Below are 20,909 nucleotides of genomic sequence, written 5' to 3' on the forward strand. Positions count from 1 at the left end.
TTGATCAAAAATGTTTATCTGCTTATACAAAATCTACAGTACTTGATTGTATTGATATCACATCAATAAAAACCTTCTTGTATGTTGGTGTCAGGCCCCCTCTTTTTGTCCAATGTATTTGTACATGTCAGTAGCCTTTGAGGTTATAGGAAGTGATTTTAGTTCCATCTGGTGTAGAAATCTGCTACAAGTAAAATAATGAACACTAGAGGGAGATATACAATATAGTAAAAACAGCATTTCAGGCCACTAAGGATCTTTGTTGATCTACTAGTAAGCTGCATTGATAGGCTTTTGTTGGTCAGTTGAGATTACTTGGATAACAATTGTCAGTTACCTGGAATGCTCATTCATTGCAGACAAATGTGGAAAACAAACATACTCCACTTAAAATGAATATAGGCCTATTGTAAACAAAAACAATATTTGTCACAATCTTCCCTATTTGAAGATGCCACCTTCATATTTAGGAACAGAAGGACACTAAGCTTAGTGTGCTATGCCAACTTAAAACATTTATATGTATATATATATATATATATATATATATATATATATATATATATATATATATATATATATATACGTACACACAAACACATACAATTCATGAAATGTAGGTTGCAAAACAACCCTTGAACACAGCCATAATTGTGCGGTTATTTTCTGGAACTGTCGTCACTATGTTGAGCTCTCGTCTTCCACCCGGATTCTTCTTACGTCGCACTGACGCCAGACCTTAATGCTGCATTCGAGTGCAAGTAGTGAACTCGTACATCTTTATTCCGGACGTGAGATTACGATTAGACGTGCATACACGTGCTCTCGTAGAGATAACTCCGTAATAGGTTTTGCTTTCATATCCATTTAGTATAAGTAATACATTAAGTGACACTGAGCCCCATTTTGCATCAACAGGGAGGCAAAGAGAGACGCGCACATCAAACAAATTGTTTGCAAATGTCTCCAAATGGGCACAACAAATCGTTGACAATTTATTGTAGCTGTATTCCTTAAATTGTTATACATATACATGTATGGCCTGTGCTCCCCGTTTGGAACCTCGCTGTGTTTTTTTGCTACTTCTGTAAAAAATAAAAAAGCACGTATGTAGCTATATGCTTGTCTGGCGTAGAAAGTGAGACGTCCCGGGTCTTTCCCACTGGGTTGCCTCGTTTTTCATATTTCCGACAGTCCCTGAATGTGTGGACAAACTGACGAGGCTCCTCCCCAACAACAGTTCCCGACCTCCGACAAGAATTCAAGCTGCCACATTGAAGTGGAACAAAAAGGCGACCTGGCAGCAGTTTTCTACACTCCCTCCACTTTCTCCGGGGTAGTCACGGGATTTCAATGTTCAGCCTGCTCTTTGTAAGTACCTAATAACTTATAAATGTACTACAGCTGACCCCTTTTGAATTTGTCTCCGGTGTGATCGTGCACGACTGCAATAACACAGATACGCAGAAGCCCGGTTAAAAGTTGGGTTGCATATTGTACAAGATCAGCACAACACAAGGGAGCTAAAGTAAGTTGGTTCTGAGTAGACGGACCAGTATCGTTAGCTCGCAGAGCAAATAGCTAACGTTAGACTCTTGGTCACGTAACGTTAACGCTACAATATTAAACAAACCGTGCCAACATATAATAATACAAACCCTAATTTTGCTCTCGAATTAGTGTTATCAACTCTCAAGTTAACGAGTCTTGGCATTTCTTTTGATTGCCAAATGTTGCTGGGAAACGCAAATTGACGGAGCTCAGCTAGCATGCTAGCTACTGCAGCTACGTTAGCTTACTGTTCGGGCTAAAGCTATTTCCTAGAATAATAGAGAGTCATCACCGACATTGCAGCTTCAAGTGTCAGCACAGGGAAATCCCGCAGGATTTCATGTGTATTTGGTAACGCAGCACATTGTGTGTAGTCAAACGCCACGTTATTATCCAGCACTGACCGTCGTCTGTAGTTTCATAAAAATAAGTGCTAATGTAACGCCTAGCTATACAATGAAGTCTTGACGTATCGGCAAGGTAGCCTCTCTCTTGGACAACATCTAGCTTCACATTGCCGGTTCGTTGGTTGACGTTTTTAAGTGCTGCAGCGGCACCGTTCAGGTGTTTAAACTGAAACCAGTGGCCGGGATTTCCAGTATTTTCAGCTTCTTTTGTCGTTTTTTTTTTGTTACGGTGGGCTTGACAGACGTCGGTGACGTTAGTTGTGAGAAGCTTGGCTAGATGTATAGATGGCAACGAAGCTAACTACCTTCCGCCCTTTGTGATAAATCTTGCCCAAAGCATGCTTGACCCATGTATTTTAAGCCACATGCAAAGCTCGCATCTTAAAAACAGAATGAGTTGGTCGACAAAAACCCGACATTTTCTGTCTGTTGTGGTGGTGGTGGTGTCTTGGGTGACCGTTTGATTTTTTCTTTTCTTTCTCTCTCTCTCTCACTGTCTTAATTGTTAACTAGCCGGTTTGTCTTGGTACATTTGTCAGCCTTTCATGTAAAAATGTAACTACTAGCAGCGAAAGTTATGCGGGTCTATAATTTAGCCTCGCCTGGTTTCTTAAAACGGAAAGCACCCAACCATTTAGCCATGTTGGTAGAAGTGAAATGAGGAAATGCACTTGGGGAGGAAGTTGACTAGAGCAGCTGTGACACTAAAGGCCGCAGCACATTCCCATGCCTCTCAGTTTTCAATTTATGACCTTCCTATGGTTTCAGTCTCCTCTCTGTAATAAATGCCAGTGGGGAGCTAATACAAATGAATAGCTTTGAACACTCCTACCAACATGGGCGGATGAGTCAATGAGTAACTGGTGTAACAGGTAAGCTAATTACATTCCTGCTCATGAGTCACTGCAAGGTGACCCAATTTGCCTGCAGCAAGTTTTGAAGATGAGATGCGTTCAATGCAACTAGTTATCAAAACAGACATGACAATGTGCAGTAGAAGTGGCACGATATTCCTATTATATTTGTACGCAAATCATATAGTTGTGCCACTTTAACTAATGCCAGCAACAATGTCACGTAGAAAATACATGGAGTCCACATATCTTACAGAATAGGGAGTTTTTATGCTCTATTTACATGTTACTGTAGAAGTAGGACACTCATACTCGTGACCTGCTTTATGTTATAGTTAATTGACAGCCTGATGTAGAAATAGCATCGCATCTCTCAGTCCACTTAAAGCACAGCCTGCAGCTAAAATCAGGCCTTATACAGTAGGAAGCCTTCATACCAGAGACACCACACTTAAAGTCTGGCAATACTGATGATACCTTATTTTTGTGCGTGTTTGTAAACTATAAACTTCAAGGTTAGTCCAAGCCTTCATTTTGCTACATTGTTGTTGGATTTGAATGAAACACTTCTTTCAATTTTGCGTTTCCTCATTTTGCTTACAAATCATAATTTTGTGTACTTTAAGATTGAAGTGTTTCAAAGTTGGCCTAAATCTAGCTGCATGATATTTTACACCAACAGATGGATCGTTCCTCTGTCTATAGGCGGCATTAAAAAGGCAATGTGATAAGTGGGGAAGTTCTCACCCTTGGTTACCGTAACAGAGAAAGGCAAGCCCAGTGTACAGTAACATGACACCAACTTACCAAGGAGGTTACTGGGGGAGAAGAACACCTATGTTGTAGCCTGCTGGCTTTCAGCCCATTTAACCACAGGGTGGCTGTGAGTGTTGAAAGATAGGGTTGAAAAGGTCTGTTCCACAGTTACTGGTTTAACAGATTTGGCCAATTTAATATCTAGTTATGCCTTTGGGTGTCTGACTGTGCTCAGAATGGAACACAAGCTTTGTTTTTTACTATGTGTGGGCCTGCTAAGATCCCTGGCTCCAGAGCAGCTTTGTTGTGTTGAAATAAGGTGAAAGTGGAAAGCTAGTATTAGATACACACAATTATTCTTTTCATCACTTTTGTCTCATTTCCATCCCTTAAGTGAAAAGCCATATATAATCCTGCACTGGTAGCCATGGGCACCTTGTGTGGTGTGTTGATTAATGTATCATGCCCTGCTCGGCACAGCGTTCGTTTACAGTTGTTGCCACAGCGCTGGGATAGAGCAAAGACACCGACTCTGTAGTGCTGGTAGTATCTGACAGATTGACAACTATTCTAGATGCTGCTGCAAGGCTGTCTACTGAAACTATAGCAACAGGTAGGAATAGGATCATCCTTTTGTTATTTGTGTTTACAGTTACCTTGTCTAGCTGCACAGGCTTGAAGTCCAGTTACCGGGCAAAAACACTGTCAATTGCCAACACATGCTATAGTAAAGTGTGTTATTGTGATTAGAGTTGTTGTTTGTAGGAGTAATCCAGAAAATGTTCTAGTTTTAAAACACCTATAGTCCAGAAAATGCTGTGTTATTGCACATTGACAAGCCTGGTGTGTTTTGATATTGTCTAGGCACTTTTTTGCTTCTTACAGAAGCTTGGCCTTTTCTCCATTTTCTTAAGCAGCTTATTAAAACACATGCAATGTGTGACTACCTCTCACAACATGACCTCCAAACTAATTAATTGAGGCCATAATCTGAAAAAGATGGATTTTCTACTTGGGGCTGATTCAAGATCACATGGAGGGCCTATATTTGATGCCTTTTGGGAGGAAGTTGGACTTCTGAGTTGAGCTTATACGAGCAGCCATAACCATGACCCTCCTAAATGTTGCATTCTGCATTTTCAGCCTTGCTCTGCAAATGTTATAAGAGTGCACCATTGCTCTTCTCTGATCTATTCACAAGGGACACCCAAATTCCCTACAGAAGCACTTGTTGCTACTGCTGACATAATTGTTGGTATGGCAACAGGCATCCCCTGATGCTGCTGTCAGAAAGCCAACTTAGTTTCTAAATGCCAGAAGAATTGATGTCACAGTGGGACTCTGCATCTCCTGGCAAGAATGTGAGCAGACATTCTTCTGTCTTTTGCTGAATGTCGGTCTAAAACTTATTTCTATTTTAGATTAGACAATTACTATGATTTCAGTCGTAATTGTGTCCCACATTGACTCAAGTATATCTTTCTTGCATCCAAATACTACAAAAACACACAATCCAGACAGTTCAGTACACACAGGAACCATTGTCCCAGTAAAACTAGTTTCACTCCACAGGAAGTGGTGGACTGTTAATTGTCAGAATGAAAGTAATTTTATACTGGCATGTAGGACGGACAACTTGTATTCTGACCAACTAATTAGCCTTTGCTTCACCTGCTAATTTCTTGTTATGTCAGTTTTAGGCTAGGTCCACACGGCTGTTTCTGTTTTTTAAAATGCATCCATTTTACTATGTTTACTCCGAGCGTCCATTAGGGATGGGTATTGTTATGATTTTATCGATACTGCTCATCGGTTCAGTAGCTAATCGATACTCTGCATATTTATTACTGTCTTATTAGTTTCAGGGGAAGGGCCTCCCTATAGAGTCCACAATACTCTGCAGTGTTAAAAATAAATGATGTAAGGTCTCAGAAAATCCTGCCTGTTAGTTTGACAACGTAGCGTCGACATGCAAAAAATAAATAAATTGGGTCTTAGCAGTTACGTGTCCTTCCTCGATTTTGGAAAGAAAACCGACAGCCTTAATTATCGACAACTTACCAGTAGTCAAAGGACATTCCTTTGCCTAACAATGCTGATTTTGTTCTGCACAAATGTTGTGAAGTTCTTAAACTGTAAACAAACAAAAGCAAAAATGCTCTCCAGTGCGACAGGGACTTTCAGGCGTGTGTGTGAGAGAGATGGAGCAAACCTAGAGGCAGCAAATTTGGAAAATAAAACTTGTTTGGTCCATTTGAGTAAAGAGGAATATTTTAAGTATCAAATATTACCATGTATTATTAAAAGAATGCGATAATACCGTGCCTTGATGTGTTTGCAAAGAGATAGAGGTGAGGCTCACTGCTGTGATGTATGTGTCTGTCAAGGCTGGGCGATGTCATCCTGTAGCCGATTTGAGGATTGTGACATGAGATTATGATTTATCAAAGGAGCTCAGAGATGGCTGAATATAGTCCCTCGACCCATATTCCACATGAAAACTTGTATAGAAAAGGCAAAACTTCAATTTTCTGTAAGAGGAGGATGCGGCTGTATTTAAAAATATTATTAATAATAATAATAATAATAATAATAATAATAATAATAGGGATACCCATTGATATTGACAGATATGTCCATAGCACATTATACACATGGTACAAATATACATGGTCATTTCAAACACTTGACTTGTGAAATGTGATACTTTCCAGGCGGTATCTTTCTACCATCTGCTGACTTCGAACTTCATTGCAACATCATGTCTGTGGTTGTTCTCAACAGATGAGTTTCAAGAGTCATCTAGTGATCCATTAAAACATTGGGGAAATGTTCACTCGACTGAGGCTTGAACAGGTTTATGTTTCAAACATTTTGCCTCTGTGGATGTCCCAGTGTAGTTTATTCTTTAAAACGTAATTCTTAATATTACAAATGGTTTCCTACTTGACTAATTCTATAGGCACGGCATGAAATAGATGACTATGTCAAAGTGCACTTTTTTTGTCCTCCTGTCTCTTTAAGTTATTGGCTTATTGTCATTAGTGTCCATCATTCAGGTGTTTAATTTTGTGAAGTGTGATTAAAAGTGCAACTAGGCCACAGCGTGAACAGAACAAGCCTTTGTTTGGATATGTTTTCCTCTTTTCATTCCCATTTGTAAGGTACTAAGCCCTGTTCTCTTTCAGTCCTTTCCAGAGACGGATCAGTCCTTGCCCCCCTCGCCCTCCCCCTAAGCGCTATCAGAGGCCTTTGATCGTCACACTGTTTATCTGTGCTCACTCAGAGGCTGCAAAGCAGTGCGATAAGTGGGCTTTGCCATGTGCGAGGATGTGCGCGTGGAGTGTTCGTCTGTTCATGGAAATATTGGGGGCGGGGGGGGGGTTACATATTTGGTCACCTTCACTCTCTGGCCCAGTTTACACCGACACAAGAAGCAAGAACAAAAAGAACTCTGCTGGAAGATTAGCTCCTGTCTTCTGGCAGCAGAGCGAAGTAACCTGTTGCACTGAAGGAGACGGAATGAGGATGTCCATTTAGATGGATGGATGGATGCTGCCTTATCCTACAGCGTGGTTGTGAACGTGTATCATGCATTGTCTGGTCCCCTCTCAGTTCAATGGTACTGTTGGCTCTGTCAGCCCCTGGGGCGACTGTGGCTCATTGGTGGAACTGGCCGCCATTCAATCGGGGGTTTGATCCCCAGCTCCATGACGATTTGTCCTTGAGCGAGACACTTAACCCCAAATTGCTTCCGTGTATGATTAGTAAGCAGGTGTGGGCAAGTGACACCTTGCATTGTAGCCGCTGTCGTCAGTGTATGAATGGGTGAATTACAGGTCGTGTAAAATTGCTTTGAGTGGTTGTCGAGACATGTGAGCAAGAGTAAGTGAGACGTGATGAATCTATAAACTCTTCAAGAGGTCTCTGGGGGTTGAAGTGATCTAACTTGTAGGCAGCCTTGAGGATTTTTATTTTTATGCAGTTGGATTGGAGCGTTGCTTCCATGGAGGGTCATTCTGTTCCCCCAACCTATTTCTAGACTTGAAAATAATCCACCCACATACACGCTAAAACATGGGATGCTTTTCTCTTTTCTTTTAAGCAGAAAAGAGTCTTGTTAACGGTTGTATATTTATACTCTTATATTGTTGACAAAATGAAAAACAAGATGGCAACACTAAGACGTTTTTATGAGTAAACCTTTTGACTTCCAGGTTTTTTGAGGTATTTCCACATTTTTATTTTGGACTGGATTTTGAGGACTTCTTGTCCTTTTTTTAAGTACTACTACCAAAAATGGGGATCCTGTATATTGCCCTGTTTTTATGACTGCACAATTATATCCGCATGTCATCGATTGGCAAATAAAAGCTTCAAAGTGACACATTGGCCAGAAATACAAGTACATGGGGCATGTAAGGTGACCTAACTTGCAGGATAACAGACAAGAGACACTTGATGATCCCTGAAAATTAGGTGAAGAGAAATATTTGCGTATTGGCAACCCCGTCAAAATAAACAGGAAAATATCTGAGTATTAAATATTTTATATCTTGAGAAATTCAATATTGTGCATTCCTAGTTTTTTATAGTTCATTTCAACTGATTGAAATAATGTAAACACCCAATGGCTTAAGTTAACATGTATTTCATCCTGAAATTGCTCACATAAACATAAGAAAAACAGGAAAAAAATTAAATTTTAATGTCCCCCGATGCCCTAACAAATGGCATGCGTTGTATCCATAATGCCGTGTCCTATCTGGCCACGAGTCGCAGTGTGCTATTTTGAGCTTAACTGTTGTCGGATGTTAATTCCTGTTGCTCACCACAATGGACAAATATATATTCTAATTTATAATATAGTGTGTGTGTGGTACCTACCTTCATGGTAGGTGAAGGTACTGTTGCTGGAAATGTTTTGTGTGGATGTGGATCAGTTCTTCCCTTCCCCAAGACTGTATTTTCAGAAACCTACGGGTGGGCACATAATCAGAATTCAGTAAACAAAGCTTGTGGCCATACATCATCTACACAACGTCCAAGTATCACTTTCAGCCCAAGGCTTCTGTTTGCAAAGCCCCGACGTGTGCTAATGGACGGCTCGGCAACAGTTCACGCTGTCTAGTACTCTGTTGGAGTTTTGCATATTGTTATACATCTCTCAAAGCCGTCTTGTCCCGGCCTGTCTGGAGATTTTAGCCTTTGTTGTTACACCAGATAAACTGGTAATGCTCAGAAAATGTATTAGAAGTTCAATGAGTGTCGCTTATTATAGTTGTGTGTGTCGGCATGCAAGTGTTTCCTGGCTTGTCTGTTTGTCTTTGCGTTTTCTAATGGACGTATGGTGAGGGAGGTTCACGACTTGCTTTATGTGTGTACTGTTTGCTGAATGGTGTGGTGACCTGTCAACATCCCCCACATTGACAGGTCCCTTCAGTGGTGGACCATGTCCCCAGAGTCCATCGCATGCTTTTGTCTTCATTGAGCATAAAGTTAATTATCTTACCTGGTGACTCATGGGAGACTTTCATCATTACATTTTTTGCGACTTATCAGATCCTAATACCTGAAACCAAAATCTGTTTGTAAGATGATACTGAAGATATATTGTCGGACACAAGCGTCCTGATCTGAGCAGCAAACAACACATAAAGATAAAGTGGAGTAAATTCTAACTGTTTCTATTCAAGCATCTCCCTGTTTGGTTTGACATAGCCGGGCCTGCTGCGCATGCTTTTAGTTCATATGCCCGTCTAGTTATCTCACAGCCGCTGCGCTGCACTCTCATCTGGCGGTTACAGCTGATGATGCTGTCCCGACCGGCAGCGCAGTGCCCATCTTTTTGGAATTTGGAAATTATGCATTATAATATTCAATATATCGTTCTTGCAACGCACAAAGGCACCCTATACAAATCAATGCAATTGTTTAATTGATGACTAATCATGCCAGCCCTCTCTTGGATGTATTCACACCTGCACTTTGAAATGTCCACTTGAAATGGGCTCACCCAAGAAAGATGCATGTTAATAACAAGTCTGATCAGGGCCAGAGGTTAGTTTGTCTTTCCCACACCCAAGTATGACACCAGCTTACACACTCGACCAAATGTACCAAAGTCGGCAAAAAGGCTCTCAGGCCCAGGAAAAAACGTTCCAATTGGCACAAGAGTGAAATCCCCCCCTCTAAGAGTAGGAATAAGTCAGAGCTATTTGTATAAAATTGGGCCTTTCACAATTTTTGCTGTCACTTAGATCTCCCAACCACCTGTTGCTCTATTTTTTTTTCTTGTGTCCCAGCACTTATTTGAAATGAATGAATAGTAGTTGCTTCATCTTCTGTTGGTGTGAGCACAGCTCCAATTTGAGGTGAGATCCACCCACCCAGCTAGCGGCAGCATTGACGTCACTGCAAGGACCCAGCTGGACCATTGGGCAGGTGTTATCCCCTGTTTTAGTCTCAGCCACAGTCACTGCCAAGTTCTTGACATAACTTTTTTAGTTTTTTACTTTCTTCCTAACTTGTTTGATTTTACGTATCCATTGTTATGTCCTCTTAATGTTTTTTTCTTTGCATCTTACCAGCTTTCTTCATGTTACTATTCCTTTGTCCCTGTCCCCCATTTACAAGCATATCTGTTATCTTGTATTTGGCATTCATAGAGGCAACAGGAATGAAGACATGCCCCTGTGACTTATAGCCTCATTTCTATTCCCGCTGATTTGACGATGTCAATCCTGATTTTTAACCGTTAGTTTCAAATTAATGCCAGCTCGGGACAGTTGAAAGGCGAATGCAACTGGCTTTTGTCACTTTGTTGTTTTCTTTTTGCACCTGTGTATTTGTGTTAATGAAGGTGTGTAATGCTTCGACATCGATGACAGCCGTTTCTCCTGCTTCTTGACTCGGCTCCCACACAGCAAAGAAGCCCTCCAGCTGCTTCAAGGCAGTACAGTCTGGTCATGCCTGGCTCCAGACAAAACACCAGTGAGACACGGGCACAACCTCAGACCACCAGACAGGGTTTCATGTAATACTCACATTGTTCACAAGGGGGGAAGAAGATGGACTTGTTGCCACTTCCAGTCTGTATATTCCATGTGCAGACATTTTGAGTCAGTGTGAACGTTTCTTTTTCTCTCTCTAATTTTAGAACAACCCCCTTGCCTTTGTGGCAAATGTATTGCCCCAGCCAGCTTGTGACTATCCACAGTATGTGAATGGTGTTACATAGTTATTGTATATAAGTAGTGGTGTGCGACGGATGAGGATTTGCCACCTGACAGCTATCAGGTGTCAGCAAGAACTGCCCATGGCCTTGGCTCTACAATTATGGAGTCCCATGGCAGTAAAATCCTTCACCATGTGAAGGCTTTCAATTAGGACTCCCACTGTGGTTGTTTACATGCACTTTAGCTGTGATAACTTAACAACTTCCACAGGCACTGTTCCATTCTGTTTCTGATTATTATAAGCTCTTTTAATGAAACATTTGAAATCACGTAATCTGCTACTATAAATCAAGATAAACGAACAGCTGTCGTATCTCTTCCACTCGAACCACACATTTTTTGATTCAGATTGCTAATAAACCTGACGCTATATACCTTACCATAAGGACTGATGAATCATCCATGCATAATGAGTGATCAGTTGCAGAATTCCCGTGCCCCGATTCCCATTCTTTTGCGACTTATCACCTGTTTAGGTTTGTGTGTCCTTTTCTGTTCTGAGATGCAGCAGACCTTATCAGCTAGTACTGCTACTCTCTGCTCTCCCACTTCCCATCTTACCCTCTCCTTCTGTTCTTTCTCTTTAGTCACTGGAGGTGATTTCTGGGCAAGGCATTGGTTATTATATTTCAGAAGCTGCTCGTTTGCCGCGAAGTCAAGATAATCAATACAGTGACTTAAAGATCTATAGATGATTAATAGCACTTTTAAGTTTCATTTAAGTCATTTTTAAAGTAGAAATGCCAAATGATTTGTGGTTGCAGCTTTCGGAATGAGTATGCAATATTAGTAGATTAGTATTAGTAGATTAAGTATGTAACTTAAAAAGCTTGCCCGACTGTTTATCAGTACCAGCGGGCAGAGAGTGGTACTGTAGTAGTACCAGTTCTAACCTAATTAATACCTGGATTATTGATAAGTTCTAGAGTAAACGGTTCTGCTACAGATACTTAGAAGCTATGAAGTAAGATCTCCGCAAAGAAAAGCAGCGTTACAAACCTCCCCCCCCAGTCGCTGTGCTTTACTCTGCACAAGAAGAGGCGTACACACTCCAGCTCGTGAGACGCCATAGCGAAGAGAACAAAAAGAGCTAAAGTGTTGCGACATTTTACTCGAGTAGATACTTAGAACTTTCTTTTCCATAAATGCAAAAGATAATGTTAGAGTTGCAGAGAAACATTGAAATTACACTTTAAATAGGGTCTTTGGTGGATAATTTGTCTGTCGAACTACAAGAGATGCTCGGACAGATACAGAAAAGATGGTGAATTGAGTTTTATCGGTACGTCTAGTTGGCAGTTACAGCCACGGTGTTTTCCTTGTTTTTATTGTTTTAATTTTTTTCCGCTGGCTTTCACTTGCAGAAAAGCAAAAACCTTTCTAGTATCAGTACCTTTGCGACATCACTGTTTGGTGTTAAGTTAAAATGGTAAAGGAACAACAGATCACCTGTTCACTCAGCTGGAGTTTGTGCAGTCTTTAGTTTTACGGCTTTTGTATTGTGCTTCTTGTTTCCTGTGTGGTTTCCCATGTTTTTGCTTCTACCAACAGATTGTGTCTGTGTTTGTTTGGTTTGTTCTTACTTCATCTATGCACTGTAACTGCAGAACAAGTTTGCAAATGTCTAAGTGATTTGCATGCGCTCCAAGCAGCAGCGGCGGTGGCATTATGTTGCCACAATTTGCTCATTTCCCTCTTAATAAGCTCACTTAGGCTGTTTCTATCATCTCTATCATATCAGTGCAGTTGAATTATGTGAGACCTAATCGTGATGAGGGAATGGCAGCCAATATAGAAACTATGTGGTTGGTCCAAGTAAAAAACACACACACACACACTTACACACACTTGCTGCTTCCCAGCCAAGATGTTCGTCAGTCCATACCAGCATGAACGTTATCCTTTTGCTCTCAGTAACCCTACCATTTGCTGCATTTAAAATGCAGACTGTATAATGTCACTTTGCATCAGGGCAAGCATCCACAAAACAGCTGCTTTTCTGCCTTTAGTATACGTTGTCATTGTGGTGTCCTTGGTGAGTCTGTCGGCATTTTTGTTTCACTCTCTGACAGTTAAGTCTGCTGTCCATCCCACATTCAGGTTTCACAGGTGAAAGCACATGTTCACTTCCCCAGCCAGCTTCTTTTCAATCCTTTTTTTCTTTCTGGAATATTAGAAGAAAACACGCCTTTAAAGTCTGGTTACTCTTCTTTTTTTTTCCTTCTTCCAAATTTCAGTTGTTTGCATGCAGCAATGCCACATTGTGTTCAGAACTGCTCGGAGACGGTAATTAAAGGCGTCACGGAGGATCTCGGCCATCAAGCAAGAACAAAAAAAACGAGGCTGTTTTGAGTGCCCTTGCGGCTCTTGCCAAGTATAAAAGATGGAGGGAAGGGAAATACATTTATGAAGGAGAGCAGGTTGATGCATCCCCTTGACAGTGGCTCTGTGGTTGGCAGTTAACTGAGAGGACAAGTGACACTGGGGTAGTGGGTGCGAGCAAGACAAAAAGAGGAGAGAGTTGGTGTGGTTTTGGAGGGAAATTAGATGCCTTACTGGCTTTTTAAAAAACAAAACAATAACTACAAGAAATCAAGTTGTTGGGGTTAAGAGCCACAATACAAAATGCCGTATATACATATCTTACAGTTACGTTTAATGTCCTGAGTAAATTCTGAGTGAGATAGAAATGAAAAGAGTCAGAAAGAGCACAGAAAGTCTTGTCTGTTAGAAGTAGGTGAAAAGAGGGAGCGTGGGACTGTAACGCTCGGGCTGTTTGAAGCTTTGCCCACCCTGCAATCCTCACCTTGTGACTACTGCCTGTGACACGGTGCTGAAGTCCAAGCCCTTTCTCTGTTTCCCGCCCACTGTGTGTGTGCACTTTTCCTCTACCACCCCCCCATACCCCCTCCCGCCCTCGTGTCTTTCTGGTCCTACCTCCCTCGTATGTTGCTCTGAGACGGTTCCAGCCAGTTTGTGGCGGCTGGGTTTCGACTGTCAAGGATTTGGCACAGTTTGACTGACTGCACCCTGGCTAGTTACAGAGCAGACATTACCTGCTGTGTTTGACGCCCTCTTAAGCGTGTGCGCTTTATACTGGGCATATTATTACTTTTCCATTTTGGTGACCGGTGGTAAAATAGAAGGGTGATGTAGTCCCACGGTCTAGTTGTAGATGCATAATTTTAGTTTATACTCGCGTAAAGTACCATGGTGTGAGTCCCCATTGATTGAAAATTTCCAAAGGTGGACGACCAACTGATGCAACAACTTGTCTGTCAACCTCTGCCCCGACATGGAAGTCGTGACGACATGATGTTGCCTTTTCTTTTGAACTTAAAATTAAAGGCTGACAATAAAGAAGTATAAGGGTCTAATTAAACTTTTGAGATGCAACTGTCTTCTTCCATTGTAAACAAAGATTTGAGCATGCTACATGTTACGTTTCAGTTTCAGGCAGGTTTGCTAATAGTCTCTAATAGTTTTTGAATATTTTTGTTGAAATTTTCATTCTCTTCATGAGAGCAATCCATAAATCAATGCGTTGACACGCAAATGCCTGGTATCTGTAGCTGTCACAGGACTGTAATAAATCCATCCAATTGTTAGGCTAAAACTACCGAGCGACCAGCTAGCTACCTTTCTGAAGTTGACACATGCTTGAGTGTTAATATAAATGCATTAAACACTTTTATAAATAGCAAAGAAAATGCAGTTCAGTCATCGAATGTATATGTGTGTGTGTTATGTCAATATTATCATGTAACCCCCTCTCGTCCTTCTCCTCTCTTGACAGGCTTTCTGTGTCGACTTGAGCCGTACCTATATGGCGTGTTTGAGTGGAGAATTCTGCCAGGCACAGCACCTCACCTCCGTGGAGAAGTGAATCGGCCGCCCCCCAAGGGACTACGCTACCCGAAAACCCCCCTGATTGACGGCACACTAGGAACTGCTGACTCATCTAAAGCCCCCCTGGGATACTGCGTAGTCCTTGGCCCGACTGCACTGCCTTGTCCCAACCAATACGACAAATCTTTGCTCGCCGCTTTCTTCTTGAACAGCCAATCACAAACAGCTCTCCTGAATGGGGTAAACTGATTGGATGACTCCTGGATAGTCTCTCCATCTTTTCTTTTTTTTTTTTTTATTCTTTTCCATTTTTGGGTTTTGTAATATTTCATTTTTTACATCCCGGAGTACTGTGGACTAGTTGATACTTTTTGTTACCACGTTTCTGTGTACATCATCCCGTAGTTGAACACCTGTTGTCCTTCTGACCCATCCTTCACCACGTGTTGTCATTTTTATTTATTCTACCCTTTTCTGACTTCTGAGCCAAAAGTTGCTTTTGTTTTGTAAGAGTATTGTATTGTAATTGTTTTTTAAGCCGTCTCGCCAACATGAACCGCCCCGCTGCAGTCGAGATTTCCTACGAGTGCATGAGGTTCCTCATCACCCACAACCCCACCAATGCCACGCTCAACAAGTTCACTGAGGTATGCCCTCGTCTGACCATGTTTGTATCTGTGTGCGTTTGTTTGAAAGTCCTGTGTCTAAAACGCTCTCATGTCTACCAGGAACTGAAAAAGTGTGACGTGAACACACTGGTGAGAGTTTGTGATGCCACTTATGATAAGACTCCAGTGGAGAAGGAGGGGATTCAAGTCCTGGTAAGAGTTCACAAGCACACACGTTTGTGGACGCCTTTTTATTATATGCTTTTTTTTTTAAAAATTAAAAAAAAAAATTTATACACTCACGCTGTCCTTTTGGTCTCCTCTAGGACTGGCCCTTTGACGACGGCGCCCCTCCTCCCACCCAGATTGTGGACGACTGGCTCAAGCTGCTCAACACCAAGTTCCGAGAGGAGCCTGGCTGCATCATCGCTGTGCACTGTGTAGCAGGACTTGGACGGTGAGTGGCAAGCTGCATCGATTTGCCTGGAACTGTGACAATAACGCAAGAGGCAGTGTGGATTGTTGTACGGCTCACTTTTTAAACATTAAAGGTCTGCTCGAACATCAGTAAGTGACATTGAATTCCTTGCTCAGATACAACTCCTCTGGCAATATGCCAGGTTTAGGTAAAAGCTGTGTGTGGATGTTTCATCCAAAGATTTTCCACCAACCCATGTCTTGATGATTATCAAGGTCCTTGCCACAATGCTAGCAGGCTAGCCCAGTAGCGGTATGATTCTTCACTGGCCTCACAATTTGATTTTAATGCTATTCACCTGTCAAGATTTCCAACGCTCCATGTCTGATGCATCTCAATGTCTAGCATCCTCACACTGGAAAACACGCTGTCTGCCCTTAGCGTGCAACAACAACTTTGGATCGTGTTGCAAATGCAACACATGGCACACAGGTGGGCTGTCGGCGTGGCCATCGCTCTGCCAGGTTTCTCCTCCACCAGTATCCTACACGTTAATTGGCTGTAGCTCCCTGACATATCCAGATTTTTGGCATGCGAGACATCCGGAATACGCCTGTCTTTGAACAGTTGACGCATAGCGCTCGAGTGACAATGTGCGAATGCCGAGCCAATGAAAATCTGGCTCTGATCTGTTTTTGTTGTGTTTCCCGGAGCTCCAAAAACTGTCGGCGAGCGGGAAATCAGGGCAAAAGTCGTGTAATGTGAACTGGGCACGAATGCACCATCGGGTGGTTGAATTATCATTAATGACAACACTTGGTTGCTTCTGCAGACTTGCAGAAGCAACCAAGCAAATAGACTTGCACCATCGGGTGGTTGAATTATCATTAATGACAACACTTGGTTGCTTCTGCAGACTTGGAAGGAAAGAACCATTTCATTTGCACGTGGACTGTCAGTCTGTTGGTCTTGAGGCTGCACAGGCAAAGCGCTGATGTCGTATTCACAGACCAATGTGACAGTGAATTACAGGCGGGTTGTGCCGAACAACAACACAAGTGTGAAAAGGAAGAAGGCAGAAGCCCATGACGTGGGAGAACTAGTGTTAAAACACCCTTACTGGCCACAGACTCGCACAATAAGCCGATCAGTTCTCAATGGCGTCCAGCATGTTGCATTGCTGTAGCATTCCAGAGGTTGTATAATTACCAGTATTGGTTAGACTGCCATTTTCTGAATTCATAGCCTCTTCTTCCCAGACCTGAGTTACTGCAGTTGACTCTGTTCTAGCCTTCTCTTAATGGTCTTTAGTGTAGGAGGCTGTTCCTTGTTGTCGTTTGTCATTTCTTTAACAATATTCTCATCCCTTGTTCCACACTATTGCATGTTTTTTTTTTCTTCCATTCCCTTTTTTTTCTTTCAGTCTCCCTTCTTTCTCACATTCCCTTGTGAATTTTGTGTGAGGGAGAGAGAAGCCACTAAAGAAAATGCTCTGTCAGCACTGATATTTGACCCTCCGAGTGGTCGAGAAAGTTTTTTCTTTTCTTAGTATTTATTTATTTTTCTCATCTGGTGAGAAAGGAGAAGGTTATCTTACTGTAACTTATCACAGTTTTGTGTGTGTGAGCACCGGGCGCCAGCAGGGCAACAGTGAACTTGTGCACCCCTGTTGATTTCCCAGGCCTGTTTCCCAGGTTTAAACCTCCTCCCTTCCCATCCACCATATTACTATGGAACCATGTGAACCGTGGCATTTAATCTTCTGTTCTCCTTCTCTCCTTTTGATTCTCTCACTGTCTCCTTGAACTGGTCCATTGGATTTCTTTACCTCTCAGAGCTCCAGTCTTGGTGGCCTTAGCCCTCATTGAGACTGGGATGAGGTATGAGGATGCTGTGCAGTTCATAAGGCAGTAAGTACCCTCCCTACTTTTGCACTTTAAGGCTTTAATAAAGATTGAGTCTTAAATCAGTAAATGGTACAATGTGTGTGACTAGAATAGTGCATGTGAAATCAACAGCCTCTTTTTGGTATCGGCCAAACTGTAATTTAAAGTTGTCATTTAGGGAATTTGGTTCTGTTTCTTTGGTATGTTGTCAACTTTTGAATGTTGGCATTTGTCCATCTATATTAAATACTGGGAAGAGTTATTTCTCGAATTTCAGTACGACTAGAAACAAAGGTGTCCATTGTTAAAGGAATAGTTCAACACATATGGCTGGCTGAGACTCCAGAAGGTTCCACAAAATATAGCACATAAACCCCCATTAAATGGTGAACTGATATCTTTACATCGTTATTTGTATCGATCAAACAAACGTATAAATGTCTAATATATTGAGCATTAGAAGTAGTTTTTGCTCGCTGTTTTCCCCCGTTTCCTGTCTTTGTTTTAAACTCAGCTCACAGGCATTACAATCAACACTTAAAATGATGAAGGCACTTGCAAATGTCAAGAACGTTTTGTACTACCAGGTTGCCAAATGTAGCTTTTATATTTAATAGACTAACTATCTGGTATGAAATGAATGGCTTGTATTTGCCAAAAATAAAAGTTGCTCCTCCCAACATGCTAAGAATGGGTTAAATGCAGAGGTGATTTTTCAAAAAGAGAAGCGTAAGAGTTTTGTTACAAAGTTAGTTAAGCTAGAAGGTATATCACTCTGGTAATCACCGTACTGTTTGCTGTGGATAGTATTATATTAATGTTCTACCCTTCCTCTGCTTTCCATAGGAAGAGACGCGGCGCCTTCAACTCCAAACAGCTTCTTTACCTCGAGAAATACAGACCCAAAATGCGTCTGAAGTTCAAGGATACCAACAGCCACAACTGCTGCGTGCAGTAGGTCGGCGGCCTGTCAGTGCATCTTTGTAATGCACACATTGTGGGGAATCTTCCAACAAGGGGGAGAAAAAAAAGAAAAAGAAAAAAAAAAATGAAGAGTGCTATCAGTAATTATTGTGATGATTTGTCAACACTGAGTCATGGTGAATTGATCAGAGAGCTAGTGAGTGATCGAATGAATGAATCCAGATCTGGGGATCCACCAGCCGAACCAATGAATGGAAGGTCAAAGCACACAGATAGGCCTGCCTCCCGGTTATACTGTTCAACCGCGGGCCAGAATCTTTTCAACTTGAGTCCATCCTGTTTCTTTTCTTTTTTTAAAATTTTGTTTCAGTTGTAATCATGGGATAACATTTTCCATTTTGTGAATTTTTATTTTTTACACAAACCAAGGTGACGAAAAGATGCTAAATGATAGACTGATTTTCATTTCCACAATTATTGATATTACGATCAGGCCAGAATAATGTACCTTTTAAAAGAAAATACATTTTTAATCTATGAAGACATTGTGACTGTCCATTTTGGTATTTGGGTGTTTTTTAATTTCATTTCTTTTGCACAAAAACTCAAAGGTTCACCTGAAAATGCAGTAATGTTTTTCCTTTTACCCTTCACTTGCTTAATGTCACTTTCAGTTTAGGAGTTCACTCAGTTTGAATATGTCTGAAATATTTATTCACAAGATATGTGTGGCAGTTATGTGTTTGGCAGGGGCAAGGACACTTTGTTATCAATACTTTTTTTTTTTTTTTTTAATTCTTTGAGAGCCATGTCTTTTCTTTCTTTTATCTTTGAGTGCAATAATCAGTCCACCTCAGATAAGCCCACCAAACCTTGCTGAGCATCCTAAACACACACACACACACACACACACACACACACACACACACACACACACACACACACACACACACACACACACACACACACACACACACACACACACACACTTCAGACCACCTCATCCAGGCAGTTAAACAGGAAAGAAACGCAGCAACAACAACAACAACAACAGGTACTTCTCCGGCTTTCATTCATTCTCCTTAACAGGGCTACAATAGGACTTCCCTACGTATAGCTATTTAAACTCACACACAGAGCCTAAGATTCAACCTGAAAGACAAGGTGGAGAAGAATGAAAATGGTCAGTTTTTTATCATTGTACCCATTTTGAAAAAAAAAATCCCCAATTCGTATTGGTTCTTTAAAGATAAATAAATTGAAATACAAAGCATAAGTGTCTTATTTTCCTGCGTTTGAATAGCTGTTTTTGCACGTTTCATGTTTTTAAAGGGAAGTAAGAGGTGTGACAGTGGATTGCACTTTACTGAGACCGGTAGTTGGAGTCAGCACTGGATAGAGTATAGGGCTGCGATCTCTCTCTGTCTGGGCCACCAGCTGCTCTGCTGTATTTGTGTTTTCTTGCTCTTCCCCATAACATTTTAAAACTATTTTCCCAATCCTCAAACCTCAATGTGTGGGACTTTGTTGTGCCAGTCCTTCATGACCAAATTCAAACATTTTATTTTCCTGTTTTGAAAAGGAGCGTTTGGTGATTAACAGTCTCTGTGTCTCCCAGACAGGGTGGGTGTGTGTGCGCTCATGAGGCTTGTCAGTCACAGTCTGCCCTACATGTCCTTCCCCCGGCAGAAAGTGAGTCAGCGCCTCGTGGAAGGCACAGGACACCGCGGTACTGAGAAAATGAATGACTCACAACCCGAGACTGGTTATCACGACACCAGCCGGTTACTGAAGCAAATGAAAGGGCCCCCTCTGCTGCTCAGACCTCGTCATGGCCAACATGCAGTTTGTCAACAATCCACGCAGTATTTGATGAAACAAACCAAAGCGCTCAAAGATTAATAACTTGACACAACAATATAGCTTGGCCTTTTAGACAGAATAAGCGCCGGGATTGTTGTGCTGCTTATTGTCACTGCCGGCAATAATGCAGCGGAACCAGGAACAAATGAGCTTGTGTCAACAGATTAGAGCTGCGTAACCTGCTTCGTATACTATGAATGCCAAATAGGCTTCCAGTGAAATGTATGACAACCAAAGAGCCTGATGTGAATCTGACTTTGTGTTCATTGTTCCACTTGAGAAGCTGTGTTCAGACACCACCACATGGTGTTTTACAGTCCATCAAACTACAGTGAATACAACTGGCCTTTAATTTTCCACTCGACTTCTTCTGGTTTATGATTGTGTTCTTGTGAGGTCTTGAGAAACAGATTGCGTATCTGGTGATGTGTTAAACAGAATTCCAGCGAGTTTAGTCTGAGACGAGAACATCTCTTTGGATCCAAGATCGTTGCTGGTCATCTCTTGGCATGACCAAAATTAAATAATGTCATAAAATTAAATGTCTTTGCACGA

The 20,909-nt window shown here is 41.6% G+C and overlaps 1 protein-coding gene across 1 annotated transcript; it reads left to right on the top strand.

Annotated features, from left to right (window-relative positions):
- The first annotated feature begins 1,218 nt into the window (after nt 1–1,218).
- ptp4a2b (protein tyrosine phosphatase 4A2b) lies at nt 1,219–19,471 on the top strand. The gene is made up of 7 exons (XM_068575769.1): nt 1,219–1,371; nt 14,603–14,895; nt 15,194–15,302; nt 15,384–15,476; nt 15,590–15,720; nt 17,517–17,591; nt 18,414–19,471. The coding sequence occupies exons 2-7, from the start codon at nt 14,891–14,893 to the stop codon at nt 18,523–18,525; spliced, it is 525 nt and encodes a 174-aa protein (XP_068431870.1). The 5' UTR covers nt 1,219–1,371; nt 14,603–14,890; the 3' UTR covers nt 18,526–19,471.
- The last annotated feature ends 1,438 nt before the right edge of the window (nt 19,472–20,909 follow it).

This window comes from Clinocottus analis, unplaced genomic scaffold (genome assembly GCF_023055335.1).
Source record: "Clinocottus analis isolate CAN_PGR_092001 unplaced genomic scaffold, fCliAna1.0.p SCAF_14, whole genome shotgun sequence".
NCBI lineage: Eukaryota > Metazoa > Chordata > Actinopteri > Perciformes > Cottidae > Clinocottus > Clinocottus analis.

Coding starts and splice junctions, on each gene's coding strand:
- ptp4a2b (XM_068575769.1), top strand. Junction 15,303..15,383: donor CGCTCAACAAGTTCACTGAG/GTATGCCCTCGT, acceptor CATGTCTACCAG/GAACTGAAAAAGTGTGACGT. Junction 17,592..18,413: donor GCTGTGCAGTTCATAAGGCA/GTAAGTACCCTC, acceptor TGCTTTCCATAG/GAAGAGACGCGGCGCCTTCA.